The sequence below is a fragment of the Grammomys surdaster genome, unplaced genomic scaffold, assembly GCF_004785775.1.
Source record: "Grammomys surdaster isolate TR1022 unplaced genomic scaffold, NIH_TR_1.0 126278, whole genome shotgun sequence".
NCBI lineage: Eukaryota > Metazoa > Chordata > Mammalia > Rodentia > Muridae > Grammomys > Grammomys surdaster.
The window spans coordinates 7,849,358-7,876,171 of NW_021621078.1; the positions used below are offsets into that span (position 1 = coordinate 7,849,358).

Sequence of the window (26,814 nt, forward strand, 5' to 3'; positions counted from 1 at the left end):
CAATGAAAGCACACAAATGCAGGCAAGGACCAATGAAAGCACACAAAGGGGCCAGCAGTAAATGGAAGCCATCTCCTTCTTACTCCCTGGAGAGCATTCCTAAATCTTTGAAAATGAAGATCTGCATGAAGGAACTTTCTAGTGTCAGGGGTGTTATGGTTCTGACCTCTAAAGAACTATCTAGGGTATGTCATTCCCTATGGCCTCAAAAGAAGACGTCATAAAAGCTGTGTCTGGTGACTCACACCTGTAATACCAGTACTTTAAGGTAGGTAGGATTGCCACAAATCTGAAGCCAGCCTGGACTACAAAGTGAGTTCCAGGTCAGCCTAGGTTATAAAGCAAAACCTTGTTTCAATAACCAAAGGTGTCCATAGATTGGATGGATGACTATAAGACACCAAAGCTTGCCAATGATCTCAAGCACGGTATTTACTTCGAGTACCCAGGCAGCTAGTTATAGGAAAAAACTAGAAAAAAGAAAAAGTAAAACTCTGAATCCACCTTTCTAATGCTCAGATCTTAAGGCTGAAAAATGGAGCTATCCCCAGTGTTAGTCACACCAGGTTTGCTCTGCTGAACTTAGTCCTTATACGACCATGCCTTGGGGTCAGGCCCAAGGACAGCAACTGTTGTTTGACACTTAAACTTGCATTCCGGAGACAGTCAGCTGCTGATCATGATGAGGGGCAAGGGAGGGAGAGGAGTGGAAAAGAGAGGAGGGAAAGTGATGGGAGGGGGAGGTGAGGAAGGGAGAACACAAGAACAAGGGAACCTAAATCCTGACCACACTGACATATTCACAAGAGTGAATGTCTTAAGCTAGAAAAACTTCCTTACTGGGAAGGCAAATTCAATATAGTAATGGGTCAGATTTGTTGCTCTTTTTTTTTTTCCCCTGTGAAGTCTGAATAAATGAAGCAAGTAGGATTCCTGTGTCCCAACCCCTTCTAGTTCTACTGGAGATGGCTTGGACCACATGTCCACTACAGATTGAGCCCTTGTCCAAAGATGGGAACACAGAGTTAGCAATAGACCAACATTCAAAGCTCCAACATTCAAAGGGGAAACAGGCTCAGCACTTCAAGCTAATGAAGCCCAGTATTTCCTGTATAAGCTCTGCATTTCCAAAGCCAAACAAAAGCCAAAGGGAGGAGGTGAGAAGGATGAGGGGAGAAGAGCTACAGAGGGATTAACAACCTGACAGCCCAGGATGGGTGGACCAGAGCTAAGGACCTATGGATGTGGGCTGAGGTGACCCAGAAAGACTTAAGCTCCAGGGACAGATAGCCTGCTTCCCTGTCCCTGACAGAAGAAAAGACTACTCAGGGGCCCTTCACACATCAGAAGCAGTGGTGTAGATACTTAGAAAGTTGTGTCTTTTCCTAGCTATTTCCCCCTCAGATTGCAAATTGCCTTGCCCGTATTACAGATTAATAGCCTAAAAATTTGAGACTGTACATGCTAACTCTTCAGGGATCACTGCTGGGAAACAGCTGCCCCTGGCCAGCAGGTCTGTTAGCTCTTTTGTTAGGCTCCAGCTGCCCAACTCAGGGTTCAACCCTGCTCATGAGACTTCCAGTCTGGAACACATTTTGGAAACCTAGGAAGGCTCACAGGAAGTATGTGAGCTGTCTGATGCTGGGAGCACTGTCCACACAGTTACCAAGTTAGAGCTAGGGAGGAACCAGAGAAAGCAGGAGTCCAGGGGTGCCTCTTGGGGTGAGGTACAAGGAAACAATTTAGAAGGAAAGTAGGCGAAGAGTCAAGACTACACAGCCCACACAGAGAGCTCAGTAACTACTGACCAGAAATCTCTGCTGCAGCCTTCCCTCTGAGGGTCACCCATGAGTCTAGGAGATATACATGCCTGGCAGCCAACCCAGACAAAGTCCTCTCCTCATCCTCTAGCAGCAGTCAAGGTGTCCATACTTGTAGGGAAAATTTTAAAAAGGCCGCCAAAGCGGCGCAAGCTTGCACCGCCGTGGCGGGTCCCACATCAGGGAGGAGGATTCTTATGGTTCCAGCGGCCTGAGGGCCTTGGTGGCGGCAGGCCCCAGTAACACGAGGAAGTCCTTGGTTCCAAAAAGATTTATTGTCATGACGGATAATAGATGGATCTAGGCGTATCCCCCCAAAACTCAGGGCAGTCCCGAGTTATATAGGGAGGGAGAAAGAGGGAGGATTGGGGGAGGATCTGGGGGAGGAATGTTTAATTTGCTCTGCCCTCTGGCCTTCATTAGTATGCAAATCTCTAGGGCCTGAGGCCTATAGCCTGGCCTATGTGACTCTATGGAAATGTGACTGTTTTCAGGATCCTAGATGATGGGAGGGACTGAACTCTTGCCGGTTCTCACGCAGAATTCCACGGAGAATCTCGGGGTTCTAAGTACCTGCTCAACCATGACCCAGGATACCATTATCCAGTCCCACACATACTCTACTTTCTAGTGTTTGCTTTTACCAGAGAAGAGCCCTGGGCATGAATGATGAAATACTAGGTACCTATGCTTGTTCCAAAACACAAATCATACAGCTACATAGCCCCCAGAGCCTAAAGCGGCTTTCACTGCATACACCTATGGGAAGAGAAAAATCAGAGACTGAGTGGTGGGTGGATCAGAGAGAAAATCAATGAAATGAAGAAAGATCCAGAGGTAGTGGGGAAGAAAAAAGAAAGAAGAAGAGGGGGTCAAGAGAGAGAATTAATAGATATGATGCCTACATGCAAATACTACTGTGCTAATATGAAATGAAAGAATGAGAGATCGAGGGTCAAGTCTTCTTTGTAGCAGGCTGTGGTGTCATTGATTTAGGCTTTGTGGGCTGTACAGTCTCTGTGGCAAACACTCGGCTCTGTTGGCTCTGTTGCTGTTATACAGAAAAGCACCCATAGACCAAAAATAAACAAGCCTGGCTGTGCTCTCATACAACATCACTGAAATCTGACTTGTATGTAATTTTCCTAAGTTCGAATTAGTATTCTTGTGATTTTTTTTTCAAACCATTTAAAATGTATATCATTCTTGGGTGGTGGGACAGTTTGTCTCCTTAATAAAGGGAGACAAAAAAAGGCAGGTAGAAACAAGCTGGGACAAGCAGAGACAGACAGGAAGACACAGACAAATCCTCATACAAAGAATTCTCATCCAACAGAGACATTTATACACACAAAAACAATCAAATCGACAAATACATCATATCAATGTATAAATTAGGCAAGGGCATGGGCTTTCAAGAACATATTTAGGTATTGGAAAGATGATGGCTTAGTGGCTAAGCACTTACTGTTTGTGCAGAAGACATGGGTTCAATTTTCAATGTCCCACATGGCAGTTCACAACTGTCCACAATTACAACTCTAGGAGATCCAATCCCCTCTTTAACCTGTATGAGTACCAAGCATACATGTGGTGCATGCATAGATATACATGTGAGCAAAAACACTGACACACACAAAAAATTAACAAATGAATGAATAAATAAATCCAAAAAGGAAAAACACAAAAGGTATTGTCATAGATCCAGACAGCAGAATAGACCACTATGGGGATAGATGTATGAACCCAAACACAAACCTAAGGATACAAAACCCACAGATACAAATGGGCAGAGGCTCAGACAAAAATGTATCATGCAGATATAACTCATACAGCCACAGACTGATACAGACACACACATAGGCAGTCACTGACAGGCATATTGAATTGCCCTTAGACAGACAATCACACAGAAATAAAAACATACAGAACTTTATACTTGGTGCAGATAAACACTAAGACGCACAGATCCACAGACACACGAGAACAAATAGTACTCTGACTGGCAGAACTAATAGACCGAATTCAAACATAGACAAAGAAAGAACACACCTGGCTATACAAAACACTGGCTATAACTTATGACAATGAATCATACACATTAAAATTGTTATAATGGCAAATTCCATTATGTTTTACTATTATTCTGAAACAACAATAAAACCTACAAAATCGCTGCCCTAAAAATACACAGATCCATATAGACCACCTATGCAAAAATCACATATGCTCAGATTAATACACCTCACCTCAACAGATACCCCAAGACATACTACACAGAGGACAAGGTGAGAAGAGAGGGAATGAGTGAACAGAAAAGGGAGAGAGATATGTACCCACTCATCCCCAGCACACATTACATGTCACAAGCAAAGATGAAAAACACTGAGTACAGAAGGTAACAAACAGAAGTGAGATCAGTTAACAAAGAAAAACTGAAGTGTAGACAGAGAGGTGAAGTCTCACACACTTCCGCAGTATGAACATCAACAAAATGAACAGGATGAAGTGAGGTGAGAAAGTAAAACCAAGGACAAACAACAAGACACAGCTGTAAAGCAAGAGAAAAGGGGAGAGGCCAAGGTAAAGGAAAGGACTAGACAACAGGCCAAAATAACGTATAACATCAGGGACAAGACAGGCGATAAGGGAATGGAAAAATCAAGCTTCAAATGAGGATAAACGAAGGAAGCTAAAATGGTTTAAAGGCAGCAGACAATAACTTGAGACTAGCCATGGAGGGGTGTGTGGTGGTGGGAGGGGGGTAGGAACACTATGAACCACTTCCACAGTGTGGAAGAATAGGTAAGATAACTTACTGCAAGGGCAGATCCAAAGATGTGGGTGGAGGATTCCAGGTGTCTGGGTAGCCAAGCATCCAATCTGACCAGACTTTCACACTGGGAAGCAGCTCCTTCAGGTCCGGGACAAAGGAAGATACCTTGATGTCATCTTGGTCCTCTTGGTCCTCAAGAGAGGACAGCTGAGCTGCAAAGGCAACAGATGAGAACTGGGCCTATGTGTGCTGAGTGAAACCTAGCATGCTAGGATAGCAGCAAACTCTTAGCACAGGGAGAGTAAAGTAAGTTCATAGGAAAGTAGGACTCAAAAGTGAGGACATGCACCAGCACCTCTGGGGACAAAGAGAGAACCAATAAGCTGGCTTTCTCCTGGAGACACATGCTTCTGCTTCACCTGGGGCCCAGCATAAGTCTCCACTCTGGCCTCCAGCACACTGTTTTAGAATCCTTTTAGCACAGCGCCAAGATGTCATCAGAGTTTCTGCCACAACTGCAAAACTTGAACTTAATCAGAAGGAAACATCAGAAAAACCCAAATTGTGGAACCTTCTACAAAATAAATGGCTTGTATTTCAATAATGTCAAGGTTATGAAGGACAAATGGAGATAGGTTGAAGGATACTAAAGAGATACAGCATTTAAATGCAGTGTGTGATCCTGCATTAGAACCTAGGGCAGAACCCCCCACCCCTCACCCTACATCCCAAAGAATATTGTCAGAGTTGGGCATGGTAGCACATACCTGTGATTCCAGTATTCAGGAGGCTGAGCCAGGAAAATTTTGAGCTTGAAGTCAGACTGGGCTACAGAGTGACTTTAAATGCCTCTTTCTTAACAAAGAACATTATCGGGAAAATAAGTACAAACTGAATACCGTCTATATACTCAATAATAGTACTATATCAACACTGATTTTCTAGGTTTGTTTTTTAAATTGATTTTATTTTTAATTATGTGTACTTGTGTGTATCTATATGTGGGCATCTACACATGAGTGCAGGTGCCCTTGGAAGCCAGAAAGACATCTGGATGCCCTGGAGATGGAGTTACAGGCAGTTATGAGCAATGTGAGTGCTGGGAACAAAACTTAGGTGCTCTGTGAGAGTAATATGTGCTCTTAGCCACTGAGCCATTGCTCTAGCCCAGATTCCCTTCCTTTGGCAACTGTCCTTATTTGTTTATTTTTATGCTAAGGATATAACTTAGGGCTTGTAAATGCTAGGCAAGTACTCTACCACTGAATACATCCTTAGCCCCCAGATTCTGGTAATTGTTAAGATATTGTCCTTAGTGTGAAGAAATACAAAGTCAAGTATTTAGAGCCAAAGGGCCATCATGCTTGCAGCTTAAGATCCAATGGTTCTGAACAAAAACAATAAGCACACACGTGCATGTTTAAAGACATGCTAACATATTAACTACCTGGGAGTCTAGAAAAAGCATATATAAAAGTGCTTTGAATTATCCACTTAAATTTTATTATTACTCTGTGTGTGTGTGTGTGTGTCTGTGATCTACTAAGCCATATTGCTGGCCCTATTTTTGTTTTTTTGAGGGTATCATGTAGTCCAATCTGATCTCGAACTCCCTCTCTATATAGCCAAGAGTGACCAGGAATTCTTAAGAATTCCTGAGTCACTGGGTTTATGGTCATAAGCCACTGAACTCAACTACTTTGTAAATGTGAAATTGTTTCAAAATAAATTGTTCCTACCCTTGAATAAAAGGCAACTCTAGAAGCATTTACAACACTGGTGTTATGGGACACTAGAAGGAAAAGTCTTGCTGCTTGCCAATACTGATACAGAAACCAAGACGAAGGTCTGATCTTACTCCTACCTCTCTTGGCTACAATGGTCTAAGGTAGAATTCAGGGTAAAATATAAAGGATCTGGCACAGTACCTCAAGGCAAGGCTAGGAGCACCTGCTTCGTTCAGTGAGCTCAAGACAGCTAGCCCATGGTGGGTATAGCAGCTACCACATACCAAAAAGACAGAAATACAAAAGCATAAAAACATAAAATTATGAAAACATAAAGAAACTTGTTCAATCTCTTGCACTGGGGAGATAGAAAAACAAAAGGGAAGACCCATTACGTAGTCTTCAGATCTTTTTATTTGTTTTTATATGTAATGTGTGTAGGTGTTTTTCCTGCATATATGTCTATGTGCCACTTGCATTCTTGGTCCTCAGAGGACAGAAGACAGTATCATATCTCCTGCAATTCAAGTTACTGATGGTTTTTAGCTAATATGTGGGTGTTGGGAATCAAATCTGGGTCCTCTGAAAGAGCAGCCAGTGTTCTTAACCACTGAGCCATTTCTCCAGTCCCCCTTTGGGTCTTTTTAAAGATAAAATAATAATAATAATAATAATAATAATAATAATAATAAAAGGCCAGGTGTGGTGGTGCATGCCTTTAATTCTAGCGCTGGGGAAGCAGACGCAGACAGATCTGTGAGTTTGAGGCCATCCTGGTCTATATAGAGAGTTCCAGGTCAACAAGGATTACACATTAAGAGAGACCCTGCTTATAAATGAATGAATGAAAACAAAGCCAATAAACAAACAAATATCTCACATAATAGGCAGGATGAAATTCCTAACTATTAAAGTAATAAAGGGAAGGAAGAGAGCCATAGAGAAGAAAGAGGGCCTAAGAGGCCATCAGATTACAGGCATAAATGGGCTGGCTAATGTAACAAAAGGGAGAAGAACATGCTGGAAGGACGAAGACCAGAGAGCTGGGAGAAGACTGAGCACCAGCACTCTACAGTTCATTTGGAGAGGGCTGGGCAACCGGAAAACCCAGTGGTCAGGGGCTCTCCTGCTTACCTTTGGCAGAGTCCTTAAGTAAGCATGTGCAGCGCTGGACCAGTAGAGAAAACATTGCCAAGCCCAAGGATGCAGCTTGTTCCTGGATCACAGAACGACACTCCTCTGAGAAGCAGTCTGCAAAGAAGCAAAGGAAGCTCCATCACATCCTACGAACCAAGTGCCACTCTGCTGTCCTGTGGAGGGGCTCCTTGACCACAGTGCTCAGCTTTCTTTTCTCTCTAAAATGACAGGTTGCGGCAGTAAGTTCTCTTGAAGTAGATTTATATGACTTTGTATTATATATGGAGCACTTAACAGCATGCCCTGCACACAGAAGAGTGCCTAATAAACACACAAGATCCCCATGTAAGTCTTTTAAATTTTTTTCTTATTTTTTTTGGTTTTTTGAGACAGGGTTTCTCTGTGTAGTTCTGGCTGTCCTGGAACTCACTCTGTAGACCAGGCTGGCCTCGGACTCAGAAATCCGCCTGTCTCTGCCTCCCAAGTGCTGGGATTAAAGGCGTGCGCCACCACTGCCCGGCTCTTTTTCTTATTTTTAATTAAAAAAATGCACCATTCATTACATAAACTTAAAAATTAACACAATTCAATTTTAGGCTCTTCGTGGTGTGTGTGTGTGTGTGTGTGTATAATTTAGTTTTATATACAATGGTGTGATAGTGTCAAATACCTCAGAACTGGACAGTTATAGACAGCTGTGAACTGCCATGTGGGTGCTGGGAAGTGAACTCAGGTCCTTGGGAAGAGCAGCCAGTGCTCTTAACCACTGAGCTACCTCTCCAACACTTGGGTTCTTCTTGAGTACACAATGTGAGAAATTTCTAACAGAGTGTATGTAAGAAGGAAATACCACAAAGACGCTTTCTTTTCTAGAATGCTCAAGGTTAGATCACTGAAAAAGGTGAAATCTTATATAACTAACTCAATTGTATCCTATTTTAAATTTTATTTTTAAAAATATTTTAATTCATTGATAATCGTATACATGTACATAATGTAGTCTGAGTAGATTCACTCTTTACCTCTTTTACCCCTCACCAGCCCCTCTGAACCCCTTGTAGTTCCCAACAAGTCCCCCTCTTATTTTCATATCTTTTATTTTTAATTTTTCTTTGCTTTAAAGATTTCTTAATTTTTATTTTATGTGTGTGCCACTTGCATGTAAATATGTAGACAACGTGCATGACTAAGGCTTGGGGATGCCGGACAGGGAGTCAGGCCCTCTGAGAGTTATGGACACTGTGAGCCTCCGCGTAGATGCTGGGACCCCAAACCAAGACTCTAGCCCCTTTCATTTCTTTAAAAAACATTATTCTTTGGTAACTTCATATATGAATGTATTTAGAACATATGTACCTCCCCACTCTACCCTTTTTTTTTTCAGTGACACACCAAGATTAGTTAAAGTTGCTAGTATGGACACGGGTGTAGGTTACTATTTAGTGGAGTACAAACAATTCACCATAAGCTATACCACTGATGAAAACTGATTCCTTCTCCACCTGCATAAATTCTTCATCACATCACTTTCCTAAGCCCCATTACCTCAAAGTGCACAAAATAAACAGGAGCTATAGAGTCTCTGCTTTAGTTAGCTGTTAATAATGTAAAGCTATAGTACCAAAACCTTATCTCATTAGCAGGAACACAATCAACAACAGATTCACAACTCATCTTCTTAGATCACCAGCTTTGGTTTCGGCCCTAGGCCGTCTATATTCCTCATCCTAAGACAGCACACATGAGACACAAAACCACATTAACTTATTTTTGCTGAATATATTACTTTTGTAGAAAACAATGCTTATTACGTAATGTACCAGATCAGTGTTAGCCTCGCTGCCCCTGCTACCCAGGGTTAAAAATGTCAATCTGACTTCTAATGCCAGCACCCTGGTTTCTCACTATTACAAACTGGCTTTAAGTCCCTCCTAGTTTTAGATAACTGAGAGGAACCACTCTGTTGATGGGCAGAGTAAATCTTTGGTGAGACCTTCATAATACTCCCACATCCCTACCTTTACCTACATACTATCAGTGATCTTTTCAACTGCCATTTCATCCAGTTTTGAGGGCAATAACAACATGCCAGAAGCCAGAAGTCCAGTTTCAGCCTCAGACAGGGAGACACCCAACACACACAGGATGGGGCCTAAACTCACCAGCTTTGGCAAGTAGCTAATCTGATAATCTCCTCAGTAATACGGGGAAACTCAGTCTCCAAGTGTTAAAAGGATAATTATCCACACATTTGATCTCTGCTCTGCCTGCACTTTGACCTGTCAGCTTACTAGTTTGCCAAGGACCTAAACAAGTTACTCCAGGAGATACTACACAACCACAGCTATTCCTAAATTTTCACCACAGGAGCAAGAATGACTGGAGAACACAATGCCTACCCCAAAGCACTTTCAAAGTTCTTGATGTGAGAAGCCAGCTGCTGCTCAGAAGGGCTCAACATATGAATAGCATAAGGGAGCAATCCTTCAATTGTGGTTTTTCCATCATCCTTCCAGATGCCCAATGGTCCCAATGTCACCCTTTACAACACAACTGTAGCAGGCAGTAAGGAAGTGGTAACAATCCATGAGATTAGAATAAATTATCACTCCCAGTCTTATGCTAAGATAAACCTCTGTTTAAAGAGATAGGAAACAAGAGAGTAGGTTAGATGGCTCAGTGGGTAGGGGAACTTGCCACTAAGCCTTACAACTTCAGTTACATTCCTGAAATCCACATAGTGGAAAGAGGGAACTGAGTGTGAAAAGTTGTTCTCTGGCTCCAATATCTGCAATATAGTATGTGCACCCACGGGCTTGTGCGTGCGAAGACGCACATACACACGCACACAAACCCATGATAATTTTTTCAAAAAAGAGACAAAACAACCATCTAAGCATCAAGAGGAGGAAGAATATGAGCAGAGAGAGGAAGACCTGTAACTCATCCCAAGAAAAGCTGCAGTGTCTCCCTGCTCCCTAAGCCACAGCCAGCAGCACTGGTAATCCCATTCTATCTCAGTATGGGTTCCTGCAGGCCATTACCAGCAGTGTGCCTTTACTAAGCAACAAAACTCAAAGTGAAGGAATAAGGCCAGGACAGAGGAAGATGGGAAGATGAGTAGAGGCCACATTCTGGTAGCTGAAACACTTCATCAAATTAACATCCACTGATCAACTGGACATCTTAGGCAGAAGTCACCTGCAAATGCTACAGAGATGGAGGAAGAAGTCTTTGTTCCACAAAACTGGGTATAATTCATTTCCATAGCAACAGAACTGCCAGAGGGAGACGACTTTCTCCAAGCTCATCTTAAGTTTTATGATAAACAGCTACATTATTTCTCAGAGTTCAGGGTGGGAGCTAGGACTCAAGAAGAATGAATTGCTTAAAAAGCAACGGTATCTGTGGCTTCTCAAGAGTCTGGGTTGGATACTGCTACCAGGTATGGAACCTCGATAAAAACAGGTACCTCTGGTGTAGAACTGGACAACAGCCTGAAGGCAGTTTTGCAACTACCTTGCATGGTTATTTTAACCTCTCTATCACCATGCTCTCTTAGGCAAAGGCTCCAGAGCACACTGCCTGGTTGTGTGGGTGGTCTAGCTGGAGAAAAGGCATAAATGAGGGGTCTTTTCCCCTGACTAAGCAGGTAGACATATCCCAAGCTATCCAAGAATCCCTAGACTGACCTTGCTATCTGGCAACCCTTAACAAAAGGCCTGTGTCCATGGCTTGGTCATATGACAAGCACATACTGAACATCTTTGATATGCTAAATTCAGTAGAGAACATAGCTATAAATAACTGTGGTTTTTGTAACTAAAGAATCTTTTAGTAGGTTGAATAAAATTACCATTTACCCAAGTAACTATGATAACCATTGACTCCATACATTTCAAGTGAAAAAAATGTATTGAGTATGTAGTATATTCAGGATGTTCTTGGTCTCATGCAGGCTTCTACTGAGCTAGAAATGTCAAGATACCACTCCCTGAGAGTATTCACTTATGAAAGTGGGTAGGAAAATAACATCTAGAGAGTCCAGAGCCCACCTACTTTAGGACTAGATTTAGGAACCTGGGTCTAGTCTAATGAATATGTATGTATGTATGTATGTATGTATGTATGTATGTATGTATGTATGTGTGTGTGTGTGTGTATGTGTGTATGTATGTATGTATGAATATCTGAAGTTGAGCTGGCTCAGACCAGCAAGTGATGTGGGTGGGGAGGAAAAGGCATTGTTTGCCTTGATATTTGCATGGTTCCTCTGGCTTTGTGTCAGGTAGCAGAGGCTGACATGAGCTGAGGAACTCATTAACATTGTGAAATAGCCTTTCCCCTTCTTTCCAAAAGCAGGCTTTCTTAAGGATTTAGGGGGATGGTTTTGGCTAGGGATGTCAGCCGGAAATATTTCTTACCAAGAAAGTCTGCTGAGGTCTAAAATTGGTTTTGCTCCCTCCTACAAGTGGGCAAGTGACCATACTTCCCAGTGTTCCTGTGGCCAAATACCTGCTCAGGCACAAATGTTCTTCTTGCTCCTATGTAACAGGGAGACTTTCTCATTTTTTTTGAGAACATATTCATGGAAAACATAAACCAACTGTCGTCAAAGTTGTATGAAATCAGGAAATGGGGCGGCCGGGAGAAGGCTGCCATGTGGCCGGATGTTATGTATTTCTAATTAGTGCTATACATCTTTCAACAGCAAGTGTCCTTCTGCTGGAAACACAACACACTGCCCTTGTTATTGTAACTGTCAGAGAAGTGCTTAAACAGATAATCTCCAGGAAAAGTGATAAACACGTCCCCTCTCCCACCAGTGTGTGTGTGTGTGCAACGGTGCTGCCAAAGCAAAGCTGTGCCTGATGGCTCCAGGATGGCAAAGCATCCTCTTGCAGGAAATGGGAGTGAGGCAGGAGAGGTGGGGAGGGAATAGGAGGGAAGCAGAATAGAGGCAGGCCCACCTGCTTGGACCTGTAAGCCCAGCCAAGAGACAGTGACTCAGAATCACTGGTTTTGATCAACTCCTGGGAGAAGGTATCAAGTCTTTGTAAGGGAGAGATTTGGAGAAAACCCTAGTAGTTGGATGGGGTTTGGCTGGTCATAGAAAAACCCTGCCAACAGTGAAACCAGCAGAATTCTCTTAGTACACATAGCCAGTTCTTGGCAAGAGGATGGGAACAGTAATGAAAGACTGTCTCAGGGTGAGTGATATGTAAGTCGGCTACCCTAAAAGCAGTGGGAAGGAGTCAGAGGACACTGGATTCACCACCCATTCTATCACAGACAAGCAACTATCTCATTGGCTGCATTACTAATAACTAAAGACAAAATGCAGCCAACCACTTCTTCACGGATTCCCCCCATCTACTCTCAGAGAAAATGAATGGTTAGCCACCTCCAAACTAGCACCACCCAGAGGCAATTTGTTGGCTCTTTTGTATCTTTGAGATATGAGGCTGTTTCTCTCATGAGTCAGTCACCAGTTAGATGCAGGGCTGGCATAGTTCCTGTGCAGCCCACCCAAACCTCCCTGTCTATAGGAAGTGGGCAGCGAGAGCGTCTCTCTGCTGTTGCTTGAGCTGCAGAGTTACCTGTGACAGTGTCTGGCTAAAGGGGAGGTAGAAGGAGGCAGTAAGATCTCAGATCAAAAAAAAGCAGAGATGCTCTTGCCCTTGGGCATTTTTTATTTCCTAAGTATGCAATGAGTGAGTCAGAAGAATGGCACACTGACAGACTCAAGCAACATACTATGCACAATGGTGGAGGAGTTCGATTAACGGAGTCTAAGGCAAGCTGTGACACGTCCCGTAAACAGGGTACAGTCAAGAGGTCAGACAGAGGGACACGGAAAATGTCCTTCTGATGAGCTTTCATCGAAACACCTGATGCTTCAGTTGGGTCTTCCAAGATTATAAAACTGTCTCAGGCAGTGTGTCTTCTTCATCTTCTTTTTTGTAAAAGTTCTTTTCAAAGTAGTAGCTGTAGGGAAAAGAGCATTTAAACTTCCTATCAAAATGACCTCTCCCATTATTTGAAAAAATACTTTATCTAGGTGTGCAATCGGAGGAAACAAATTTAAACAGGATTCTGCCCACGGGAAAGTGATAATCTAATGAGGAAGACAACTCATAGGGGAGCAGGGAAATAGACACCTTTTGTTTCTGAAAAGAAATATTTTAATCTACTATCTATCAAAAATTTGATGGAAGAGACCATTCCTAGGTTGAACTGTAAGATATGAACAATGAAAGAAATGGCTGACACAGAAAGGACTGTGTACATTACACCGGGGATGCAGGTTAGAGTGCACAAAACACTCAATGAAGTCTGCCTACATCATAACAAGAGCCAAAAAATACAGAGCCTGCAATGCTGAAAGAGACTTGACCCCAACAGACAGAAAGAGAGTACTCACTTAAGATTCATGAATGAAGCTACATTGGCTATTTTGTGAAGATTGATCTAGTTAAGGGTGAAAGTATACCGGCTCAGGAGAGGACTACTTGCCAAGTGTCTAAGTAAGGCCCTGGGTTCAATCCCAGACATAGTCATACTCACATCATTAACCTAGGAACAACAGAATAGGTTAGGGAAGCCAGAAAAGGGTAACGGGGGAGGGGAGCAGTTAGAAAAAGCTAACAGAGTACTAATGCCTTTGAATTAAGAGAAAGTATATCATTATGCGGGTAGAGCATAATAGAACATGATTATAATGCCAGCACTTGGGAGATTAAAGCAATGAGATCAGTAATTTCAGGTAAATTTCTGCTACATGAGCCAACCCAGGATCAAAAACTCCAAGAGACACTGTCTCTACAAACACCAATAAAGAAAACTTATATAAAGAACATTTCATAACCCTTATAACAACACCAAATAAGTGACATATGCAAGTGTGACAAGTCCTCTAGGAGGTGGGAGAAAGTGGAAACAAAATGATGTGGGGAGGCCAAGAAAGGGTGACTACTGGGACAAGGGACTGTCTTCTAGTTCTAGAAGGTCTGGACTACTCAAGAAAGATAACCCCCATCAAAGGAGATGCAGGAAAGGGGCAGAAACCCAGGACTGCAAAACACCTGGAGACAGGGAAGTAGTGTGTCTCAAGAAGTCCCCAGCCACCACCTCCCTGCCAAACACACATATTTGGCTTTAGGCCAAATCCTGTCTTCCCAGAACAAAGACACTTCAGGGGGTCAGAAATACTTGGGGAAGAGTTGCTGGAGTAGGCCTGGGAAGTCTGAACTGGCTATCCCTGTGGAAGCTATTAGATATTCAGCACTTCATTTGTTTCCAATTCTTGGAGGAGTACAGCTCTAGGCTGTGGGGTGAGAGGTTCCTCTCTGACGTAATCAGGAAGCAGCTGCAAAATTAAGGAATCCCTCATGACATCATAAAAAGGGTCGATGGTTTACTGGGGAAAGTATAAAAATTAATGACATATCCCCTCATGACTCTTTTCTCCTAGGTCCCCATATAGCCCCTTACCCTCACACATGCTCTATCAACAACACAGAAGCTGCTCAATGCACGTAATACAAAAGGGCAAAAAAACCCTGAAGACAATGTTCTCTGATGCACTGTTTCCCATGGATTTGGAACATTAACAGGCAATACCTTACCCTAGTATTTTATGTATGTGGCATGTTTCACCAATGAGATTATAAGCTCCTTGAGGACAAAGCTACATTAATTATTAACTATTACACCCTTGACAATCAGAACCATAAGGAAGCTCAAGAATTGTACTGTTCATCTCAAGTGGATACATGCCTGTCTCACCTGTGGGCTTACCTATGCACAGCAGGATTCTACCACAGCTATGTGTGATGTCTATGACATATAAGGTCTGGTGTCACAACTTCTAAGACATGGTGAGATCTAAGTTTGACATCTAAAGAAATGGGTCCAAATGACATGTCTACAGACACAAAGCTAGTGACACCAGAGCTGGGACTTCAAACCAAGTTTGTCTTGTTGCCCACACTGCTTCCATATTTGCGTTTCTTTTCTTCTTTTTTTCTTTTGTTTTTTCAAGTCAGTGTTTCTCTGGGTAGTCCTGGCTGTCCTCCAATTCAGAGATCTGCCTGCCTCTGCCTCCTGAATGCTGAGATTAAAGTGTCACCACCATCTAGCTCTATATCTGTTTTTTTTTCCCCCTCAAGACAAGGTTTCTCTGTATAGTCTTGGCTGTCCCTGGAATTCACTGTGTAGACCAAGCTGGCCTCAAACTCAGAAGTCCACCTGCCTCTGCCTCCCAAGAGCTGGGATTACAGGCGTGCGCCACCACTACCCAGCTCTGTATCTGTTTTTTAAAGGCCTATGATTCAAACTCCCCACTTCAGCTGTGTTTCTCTCCTTACCTTGTATACAAAAACCCCAGACCACTCCAACTACAGTTCTATATAAAAGCCCTAAGGCGTGGAAATTTAAAGACAATGCCATTTATAATAAAATAAAATGTAATTCCAATGAAATGTGTGCAGTCTTTAGGCCAAAAGCCACAAAGTGGCCAGGCAGTGATGGTGCACGCCTTTAATCCCGGCTCTTGGGAGGCAGAGGAAGTCGGACTTCTGAGTTCGAGGCCAGCCTGGTCTACAGAGTGAGTTCCAGGACAGCCAGGACTACACAGAGAAACCCTGTCTCGAAAAACAACAACAACAACAACAAAAAACAGAATTTATTTTTTAAGATTTGCTTAGTTAATAAACATAGGTTTTCTGCATGCATGTATATCTGTGCACTATGTTCTTGCCAGATGCCTGGAGGCTTGAAGAGTCTCCTACTCTGGAAGAACAGTAAGTGCTCTTAAGCATGGAGCCATTCTCCAGCTTGTCTTTTTCTCCTTCTCTTCTTCTTTTTTTTCTTCCTCCTCCTCTTTTTAAAAAAATAAAAAATAAATAAGGTCTCATTATACAGTTCTGACTGGCCAGAAACTTATACAGTCCTACTGCCTCTGCCTCCTAAGTGCTGAGATTAAAGGTATGGGCCACCACGACTGGTAGAAAGTCTTTCAAGAAATGGTGTTAAACCAATTAAATATGCATATATATTGCCCCACCCAAAGAGGCTTAACATAATTTTATATGTCGCACAAAAATACCTCAAGACTTCCGTGGACTAAGTGAAAAAACCTAAAACCTTGCCTCTCCCACTTGAGTGCTGGGATTAAAGGCAGATTTCTAAAACTTTAATGTTAAAGATCCAATCTAGAAGAGGAACAGCTGATAGACTTGGCATATAAAAGTAAAATTCTTGCCAGACATGGTGGCACAAGCCTTTAGTCCCAGCACTTGGGAGGCGGAAGCATGTGGATCTCTGAGTTCTAGGACAACTTGGGCTACACAGAGAAACCTTGTCTCAAAAAATTATAACTTACTGACTGACTAACTAACTAGGTTAAGAGGACTTGCTGCTTTTGCTGGGAACCCATGTTTGGTTTACAGCATCAATGTGGCAGTTCACAACAGTCTATAACTCAGTTTCAGGGGATGTGACAACCTCTTCTGGCTTCTTTGGGCACCAGGCACATACATACTACATAGACAAATATACAAACATGAAACGTTCATATACATAAAAATAAATAAAAAAGAGAAGGAAGAGGAAGAAAAGGAGGAGAAAGAGGAGGAGGAGGAAGAGGAGGAGGAGGAGGAGGAGGAGGAGGAGGAGGAGGAGGAGGACTACTACTATGGTGCTGGAGGGGTAGCTCAGTGATTAAGAGCACTTTCTGAATTTCCAGAAGATCCTGGCTCAGTTTCCAGCTCTCACATGGCAGCTTACAACTGTCAGTGACTCCAATTCCATGGGATCTGATGCCCTCTTCTCCACAAGATTCTCCATGTATGTGGGGTGCATAAGCTTACACAACCATACACATACATATAAAAATAAAAGGTACACAAGAAATGAAGCCTTTTGCTCTACAAAAAGCCCTATGAAGAAAATGAAATGGCAAGTTATAGAGAAAGATTAGGAATTTACAAACTATATCATCTATCAAACACCTACAAACTAGGAAGTACCTGGGCTATAAAGAACTTATAAAACATAACAAGAAAACAGTGCATTTATAAAATGAACAAGTTACATGAGTAGGCACTGCCTACTAAATAAGCACATGAAAACATGTTCAATCTTGGACATTAGGGAAATGAAAACAAAAACAATGAGATATTACATCTATTGAAATGGTTCGAATAATAAAGAGAATAATACCACCAAACTGTTAAATGCTGAGAATATCTTATGGATAAGAATGTAAAAGAAATCATGCTACTATTCTCAAAAATGGTTGGGCAATTTCTTCTAAAATGGTCCTTAGGATATAATACCTAGTGATTCAACTCCTGGGCTTTACCTAGAGAAATGAAAACTTGTATACAAATGTTTATAACACGTTTTATTCATAACAGCCTAACTGGAAATAACCCAAATGTTTCTGTACAGGTGAAGAGTTCAAGAAACTGTGTAACATTCATGCCTCCAAATACGCTTAGCAATAAAAAGAAATAAGCAAATGATATATGCAGTGTGATGGGCAGACCTTCAGGAAATCAAGCTGAGTGATAGATCCAGCTTGAAAAGGTTACACACTACAGCTGAGTGTGAGGTGGCACATGCCTGCAATCCCAGCACCTAGGAAGTGAAGGCAGGAAGAGTAAAAGTTCAATATCATCCTCAGACACAGGAAGCTCAAGGCCAGCCTATGCTACCAACGGTCTTGCCTTAAAAAAGAAAAATTAAGATGGCTATACATTATGTAATTCAATTTATATACTATTAAAATAATGTAATTATTGGGATGAAAAACAGATTCCTGGTTGTAAAGAGTTAATATTTAGGGGCAGAAGAAAGAGGAAAATTCTAAACAAAAACAATGAAGGAGGCCTTATAATTATAGAACAGTTTTGCACATTAGCTTTGGAGTAGTTCATGAAACTATAATTGTGATAAACTATAGAAAACTATACACACATATACTCATGTGCCTGTATGCACATAAACACACATGAGTGGAAACTCAGGTGCAAGCTAGGTAAAAGTTGCAGACTGTGCTGGGCAGTGGTGGTGTGCGCCTTTAATCCCAGCACTTGGGAGGCAGAGGCAGGTGGATTTCTGAGTTCGAGGCCAGCCTCAGGACAGCCAGGGCTACACAGAGAAACCCTGTCTCAAAAAACAAACAAACAAACAAAAAGTTGTAGACTGTGCTAATGATTTGATATGTACTCGTTACTTAGGACACACTGGGACAAGCGGTGACTGGTGCACAGGGTCTCTCTGTAGGTTTTCTTCTTGTTGTTCTTGTTCTGTTTATTTTATTGTATAGTGGGACAAGAGTCTCACTATGCAGCTTGGCTGGCCTTAAACTCACCAAAATTCACTTGCCTCTGTCTCCTAAAAACTGGTATTAAAGGCATGCACAATCATACTTAGCTTTTGTATGTTTTCTCTTGTTCTTTAAATTTTATTTTATGTATTGGGTATGCTGCCTGAATGGCTATAAACCACCAACATGCATAACCTTTAGAGGCCAGAACAGGGGATGAAGAGCCCCTGGGACTGGGTGTGAGTTAGCACATGGATGCTGGGAATTAAATCATGGTCCTCTTGTAAGAACAGCTAATGATTTTAACTGCTGAGTCTTTTTTCCATCCCTTGATTTGTGTTTTAGATGCATGTCTTGCTGTGTAGCCCTGAGTAGCTTCCAATTCACAGGTGCTACTTGTTTCACTATCTCTCAGTGCTGGGATTAAAGTCTATTATACAATAGACTACTACAACTATACCCAGGTTTTTGTACATTTTAAAATAACTTCCTATGAATCTATAATTATTTCCAACTAAAAAGTTTAAAATAAGAAAACAACAAAAAGGGCAAACAACCCCCTAAAAGATTTGTTATAGGATGTCAGAGACTTTTAGATATATAAAAAAGGTAATTTACAGATTTGGAGGACATCTTCTCAGTGAGCAGTGGTTGGTAACCCTGTCCAAATGCTGCCTGGTTATTGTTTTTATGGTGTGGGGCCTGAGATGATAGAGATGTCCAGGCATCCTATCCTCATATGGCCCAAGCAAGACAATGTCAGGTACAACAGAAAAGAATAAAGTAAAGGGATGGTTCACTGAAGACAGACCTGTCCCTGATGGGCAGGGACTAAAACAAGACAGCTCCTTCAGCAAGACTACGACTCATCAGATCAGTACAATGCACGCCAAGAACACAAGGAGAAGGTAGTGAGAAAGGGAAAAAGGATGATAAGAACAGCCAACTGGAAATGCTAAGTGAACTGTTCAAACATGCCTTGACTCTCAAAAAACAAGCAAAAGGGCCAATCTCAAGCCAATGGTGTGTGTATTTTTCAAGAAAAGGCAGTCAAAGAAAAAAAAGTTGACTAAAACTGGAGTCTTAGCACTGTTTTTTTCATAAATAAAAACTGCTTGTACATTTTTATTGCATCTTTGTATCATTAATCAGACACATACTGAGATGCATTTTTTTAAAAACTGGTAGCTCAGCTGCAATTCTTTAAGAATAGCACTTGGCAATATATCTGTAACATTAGAGACAAACAAAAAACTAAATGGATTTTCATCATAAGATAAAATGTTTGTTTTCAAAGGACAAAAATGAAAAGAAAAAGAAAAATGGTCTCCCTAGAAGCTGACTTTAATCCTAGCACTCAAGAGGCAGAGGCAAGCAGAACTCTGTGACTTTTAGCCCAGTTTGGCCTACACAGTGCGTTTGAGGCCAGCCACAGCTACATAACAATACACTGTCTCAAAAAATTTTATATATAATTTTTGAGACTATATATGCATAAATATACACATGTACATAAGCATACATATACATACATATAAGCATATATACATGTGTATATATACATACATATACACATATACATACATATTTATATACATGCGTATATAAATATACATAAATATACATGCATATATGTATACACATATACAGACTGTATATGTACATATGTTTTCTAGTGTGTATATATAGAACTTTGGTCAGTGTCAGATGTCTTTTCTCTATTACTCTACACCTAATTCTCTAAGACAGGGTCACTCACTGACCCTGGAGCTTGCGGTTTTGCCAATATTTGCTAGCCAGTGAGCCCTCTGGGAGAGACAGGCCTGTCTCTGCCCTCCAGCACTACAGTTATAGATACATACCACTACATTTGACTTTTACAAGGGTTTCAAGAGTTGAAACTTGGATCCTCATCCATACCTATCAAGCATTTTACCCACTGAGTTATTTCACAGACCTTAAAGCTCTTTTAGCTTAAATAATAAATGAAAATTTGAGCAAAGAAATATATGGTTGACAAATAAATAGATGAAAAATGTTCATTTTTTTTAACAAGGAAAATGTAAAACAAAGTATAAAATACAACTGTACAACCATCAGGATGGCTAGAATATATAAAAGATGGACAACAAGTGCTGGTCAGGATGTCCAACAACTAAAATTCTTACAGGATTTTGTTTTTCAAAACAGGGTTTCTTTGTGTGGCCCTGGCTATTCTGAAACTCCCTTTGTAGACAAGGCTAGCCTAGAACTCAGAGATCCACCTGCTTCTGCCTCCCAGATGCTGAGATTAAAGGTCTGTGACACTACCATACAGTGAAATTCTCAGTTTTAACAGCAAACCAATAGCCAACATCAAATTAAATGGAGAGAAACAATGCAATCCCACTAAAATCAAGGTCAAGACAAGGCCGTTCACTCTTTCTGTATCTCTTGAATATAGTATATGAAATTCTAGCTAGAGCAATAAGACAACTAAGAGAGATCAAGGGGATACAAATTGGAAGAGAAGTCAAAATATTGTTATTCGCAGATATTATGACATATATATAAGTGACCCCAAAAATTCTACCAGAGAACCCATACAGCTGATAAACACCTTCAGCAAAGTGGCTGAATACAAAAATAACTCAAAGAAATCAGTAGGCCTCCTTTATACAAAACATAAATGGGCTGAGAAAGAAATCAGAAAAACAACACCCTTCACAATAGCCAATAATTAGGGTGGGGGGATGGGGGTGGAGGTGTGCTGTTTCTGACTCTGTTGTGGATTCTGTTTCCCTAACTAGGCTGCATTCTCTGGCCTCAGTGGGACAGGATGTGCCTAGTCCTGTAATGACTTGATATGCCAGGGTTGGTTGGTACCCAGGGGATGCCTCCCCCTTCTCAGAGGAGAAGAGGACATAGGGAGGGGAGGAGGGGATGTATGAGTTGGAGACTGAGAGGAGAGTAGGCTGCGAGTGGGATAAAAAGTGAATAAATAAAAAAAAAATTAGTGGAAAAAAATAAAACAATACAACCGGTTTGGAAAACAGTTGTGGTTTCTAAAAGGATAAAAAAAAATACCAAATGACCATGCTATCACATTTTTAGGCATTGACCCAGAGAAATGAAAGCCTATATGCATACCAGGCTTGCTCATAACAATGAAAAAAGAAATGTCTATCGGCAAGTGAATTGATAAAAATAAAATGGTATGCCCATATAATGAAGGCTAGTTAACAATAAAGAAAAAGTAACTAATCATTCCACAGCACAAGGAATGTTCAAATAATCATATAAAGAGTACACAGCATCAAATTCCATTTCTATAAAGTTCTAAGGTGGTCTGGTGATGTAGGCCTATAATCCAAGCTAATCTGGAGATTCAGGCAGAAAGATCACAAGTTTAAGGACAACATGAGCAACTAAATTACACATTAAATATATTCAGCCTAACACATACTAATTATATTTTAATAAAAGTATTAAAAAGATGGGATGATGAGATGGCTCAGTTGAGAAGGACATTTTGCTACCAAGCCTGAGGACCTGAATTTGATCCCTGAATCTACATGGTAGAAGTAGAGAACTTGGGGCTGGAGAGATGGCTTAGTGGTTTAGAGCACTGACTGCTCTTCCAGAGGTCCTAAGTTCAATTCCCAGCAACTATATAGTGGCTCACAACCATCTGTAATGGGATCTGATGTCCTCTTCTGATGTGTCTGAAGAAAGCATATAGTGTGTCTGAAGAAAGCATATAGTGTACTCATAAACATTAAATAAATAAATCTTAAAAAATAAAAGTAGAGAATTTACTCCCAAAGTTGCTCTCTGACTTTCATGGTGCATCATGGTGGGCAGACATGCACATACACATGTCACACACACATACACCCCACATGATGTAAAAAATAATTTTAAGCCAGGCGGTGGTGGCGCACGCCTTTAGTCCCAGCACTTGGGAGGCAGAGGCAGGTGGATTTCTGAGTTCGAGGCCAGCCTGGTCTACAGAGTGAACTCCAGGACAGCCAGGGCTATACAGAGAAACCCTGTCTCGAGGAAAAAAACAAAACAAAACTTTAAAAACATAAAAAAGGTGAATTAAAGCCAGGTGGAAGCTGCATAATGCCTTTAATCCCAGCACTTGTATTTAATATCAGGCAGGAGGATCTCAAAGTTCAAAGCCAGTTTGGTCTACAAATTGAGCTCCAGGACAGCCAGAGCTATTTTGAATAACCAATAAATAAGTAAACAAACAAACAAACAAACAAAGTACATACATACATACATACATACATACATACATACATACAGCATTAGAATTGAAGAATGGAAGAGCAGTAATGGATCATGCCTTCCTTTAATATGAGCACTTGGGAGGTAGAAGCAGGCAGATCTCTGAGTTTGAAGACAGCCAGGGCCACACAGTGAGGAAGGAAGGGCAGGCGGGAGGGAGGGAGGATGGTGTTGTGGTTGGAATAAGAATGTCCCCTCCCTGCCCCGTATGCTCATATATTTAAATTCTTAATCACCAAGGAATGGAACTATCTGAAAGGATTAGGAGCTGTGGCGTGTTAGAAGAGGTATGTCAGTAGGGGTGGGCTTTGAGGTTTCAAGAGCATGTGCCAACTCCAGTCTGTCTGTCTGTCTGTCTGTCTGTCTGTCTATCTGTCTCTCCCTTGCCCCCTTCAGCTACTGCCTTTGCTCTTAGCTACTAAGCCAGCACTCGCCTGCATGCTGCCATGCTCCCTTACATGAGGATAATAGACTAAACCTCTGACACTGTAAGCAAGCTCTATATACATTGCTATTACAAGGACTGTCTTGGTAATGCTGTTTATTCATGGCAATAGAGCACAAAGACATAAGTGTAAAATGTTTGAAGGTGAGGTCCTGTATTTCATAGTCCAAATACCAAAGCTGGTGTATGTGATGACTTCATCCAAATCCCACCACTGTGACACATCTAGCTTTAATGTGAAAAGAGGGTCAGGAGATTAACAGCTAAACAAAGCAATGATGCCAAGGAAGAAAGTGAGGAAGCAGCAATAGATGAAAGTGACTAGCAACCCAGCTAGGTGCCAGTAAGCCTCTTGACCTAAAGAGTCTAGAACGAACACTTCCCCTTTGACAGGCCTTCCAAATTTGTATTCTGGGGAGCAAATTTGTCAGTTCTATCTATATTTGGGCTTATTCCTCACCTTGGTACTATCAGGAGATGGGAAAACCTTTAAAGGGGGAGCCTCATGGGAAGTTGCACTGGGGACACACCCACCTTGGTCCCTTCCTTCTCTCCTTTACACCAGAGCCAAGAGGCTTTGCTTTCCTATTATCATGTGCTACCTCATTACAGGCCCTAAAGTGACAATGACAGCCAACCATGGACTGAAACCTGTGGAAATAAGAGGTAAAATAAATGTCTCCTATTAAATTGACTTTCTTAATATCTGGTATAATAGAAAGCTAATACAGTCAATAAATAGTAACTACAGAAACCTATAAACACTGCTAATTTTTTTTCAGTACTAGGGAGTAGGTTCTATATATGCTAAAAGAGCATTACCACTGAGTTAGATAGCCATAGCCTCTTTTTACTTTTTAAAAACATTTATTTATTTACTTTAAATTTATGTACTTTGGTGTTATGGCTGCATGTTTGTCTGTGTGAGGGTGTTGGATCCCCTAAAACTGGAGTTACAGACAATTGTGTGGCGCCATATGTGTGCTGAAATTGAACCCAAGTCCTCTGCAAGAACAGCTAGTGCTTTTAACCTCTAAACAATCTCTCTAGCCCTCCTTTTTTTTTTTTTTTTTTTTTTTTTTGTTTGTTTGTTTTTCGAGACAGGGTTTCTCTGTGTGGCCCTGGCTGTCCTGGAACTCACTCTGTAGACCAGGCTGGCCTTGAACTCAGAAATCCCCCTGCCTCTGCTCTGCCTCCCAAGTGCTGGGATTAAAGGCGTGCGCCACCACTGCCCGGCAAGCCCTCCATTTTTAAAATAGATTTATTTATTTTATGTATATGAGTATACTATAGCTGTCTTCAGGCACAACAGAAGAGGGCATCCATTACAGATGGCTGTGAGCCACCCCCAATTCCTCCATAAACTCTTGTTAATTGGACTGAGTGGGACAAATGGCCTGCAGGATATCCAGGTTCTGTAAGGTATTTTAAAAAGCTTTTGGCCTAAGAAGGCAGTGCAGAATTTATCTCAATGCTCTAAGGCAGAATTCACCCGTCAGGCCGATAGGCAAAGAAAAGCTGAAAATGGTGTAGTACATAAAGCTACGTGAGCCAAGATGTGATGCAGCTGTTTGAGCAATTTGGAGAACCCTGTTCTAAAAGGCTTCTAATTTAAACAGTATTCCTAGGAATCTAAATCAACTCCTGGGGTCCTTGAGAAGAATCCCTGCCTTTACTGACCAAACTCTAACCTCAGTCAAATACCTAAACCTGCCTCTACTACAATTTTAACTAAACCGTAGGTTTAAAAGGGGAAAGCAAGGTAAGCATTATAACTTTAGCAACATCATGTGCTTTGAATGTAAATAATGAGTTCTTCTTATCAATGGCATTGTAAAGAAAATAAAACTGGTCCTGGTGCCACAAGTCAGTAATCCTAGCACCTAGGAGACAGAAACAACAAAATTAGAAGTTCAAGGTCATCCTTGACTACGTAGCAAGCTGAAAGTCAGCCTTAGCCACCAGAGTAGAGTCCCAGTCTCAAAAGCAAAGCCTGAGCCACACTCAGGTTCCTTTACTGCTCCCCTTGACTGCACTCAGCAGGAGGAGGACTGCTCTCCTGTTCCCAATGCCTAGCACAACAATACCATAGCCTTCAGTAGCTTACTGACTTTTCCTTTTTCTTCTGGGTGTGACTGAGAATTCCCACATCTACATCTGCCTCAATTTGGCCTGCCCAACAAGCAAATCAAGGCCAAAGCTCAAAGTGACATAGACTTCCTAAGAGCTAGTGTGGCTATATTTCCTATAAAGATCCGAAAACCTACTGAGGTTCCAAAAGTCATCACCAATTTTCAAATGTGATCAGGATTTCTAAAAGTCACAGTTACCATACAGCTGAGTAAAATATTTTTCATAAATTTAACGCCAGCATGTCTGTGTTTGGAAACTTTGAAAATACATGTTGTATGGTTTACTGCACTGGAAAAGGTGCCAAACAGTTTCAAAGGAGGGGAAGTGTATAACTGTTTCCTTTCAAATGCATTTTCCAATGGGATCCATTCAGGGAAAAGGCTGGAACTAACTAAAACATTATTAAAAACTGTTATGGAAGAGACAGAGAGATGGAAAAAGATAAACCCCCAAAAGTAAAATATATAACCAAGAAGAAGACAAGCAACTGAGGAGAAAGAAAGGGGACCTGGGCAGAAAGACATGTCGGAGAAGGGAATGGGGTGAGATGGAGTTTCGTCTGGCAGTTGCTGTTCGTGGTTTCATTTTGTTGAGGATCAATTGATCAGGACTGCAGAGCTGCTGGCCCAGTGGCATAAGACAAACCACAGAGTTGGCTTCAAGCTCAGCACTTGCGAACTGCTGACCTTCAGTTTTCAAACCAAAAATATTCTTTGGGAAGCAGTAATACCAAGTTCAGTCTAAGCAGCCAGCAAAAGCAAGGACTCCTAACCTGAAGTAACACCCTATCCAGTTACACCAGGCACTCACACTTTGCTAGCATCAACTAGGAAGGAAGTTTGCAAACCTGAAACTACACGCTAACCAAACTCATTCCAGGTTCTGACTCAACCAAGTGGCAACGATAACCAGAAATGCTAGAACAAGTGACATGGTGTTTGGAAGTTGCTGTAACCAGAGCCCACTCAAATGAGAAAGCCAGTCCTCCCCCACACTGCTATTGATCAAGCAGTTTTTGCTGAGGTCACATGTATATGACTCCAGTGGAATCTGCATCATTTAGAACAGAGTCTGGTGCTGCCTCACAAAGCTAGCGCGCGCTCTCTCGCTCTCTCTCTCTCTCTCTCTCTCTCTCTCTCTCTCTCTCTCTCTCTCTCTCTCTC

At 41.6% G+C, this 26,814-nt stretch overlaps 1 protein-coding gene across 4 annotated transcripts in view; it reads right to left on the reverse strand.

Moving 5' to 3' along the window:
* Smg6 (SMG6 nonsense mediated mRNA decay factor) overlaps positions 1-26,814 on the reverse strand; it is a 229,827-nt gene that overhangs the window by 112,804 nt on the left and 90,209 nt on the right. For 3 of the 4 annotated variants that reach the window (XM_028759168.1, XM_028759169.1, XM_028759170.1), the window contains 2 exons: positions 7,458-7,574; positions 4,640-4,808 (listed from right to left, as the gene is read on the reverse strand). In XM_028759168.1, coding sequence (XP_028615001.1) covers positions 4,640-4,808; positions 7,458-7,574 — 286 coding nt within the window. Of the gene's footprint in view, positions 1-4,639; positions 4,809-4,951; positions 5,008-7,457; positions 7,575-26,814 lie in introns of those variants that run through there. The other variant, XM_028759171.1, reaches the window with a different exon arrangement.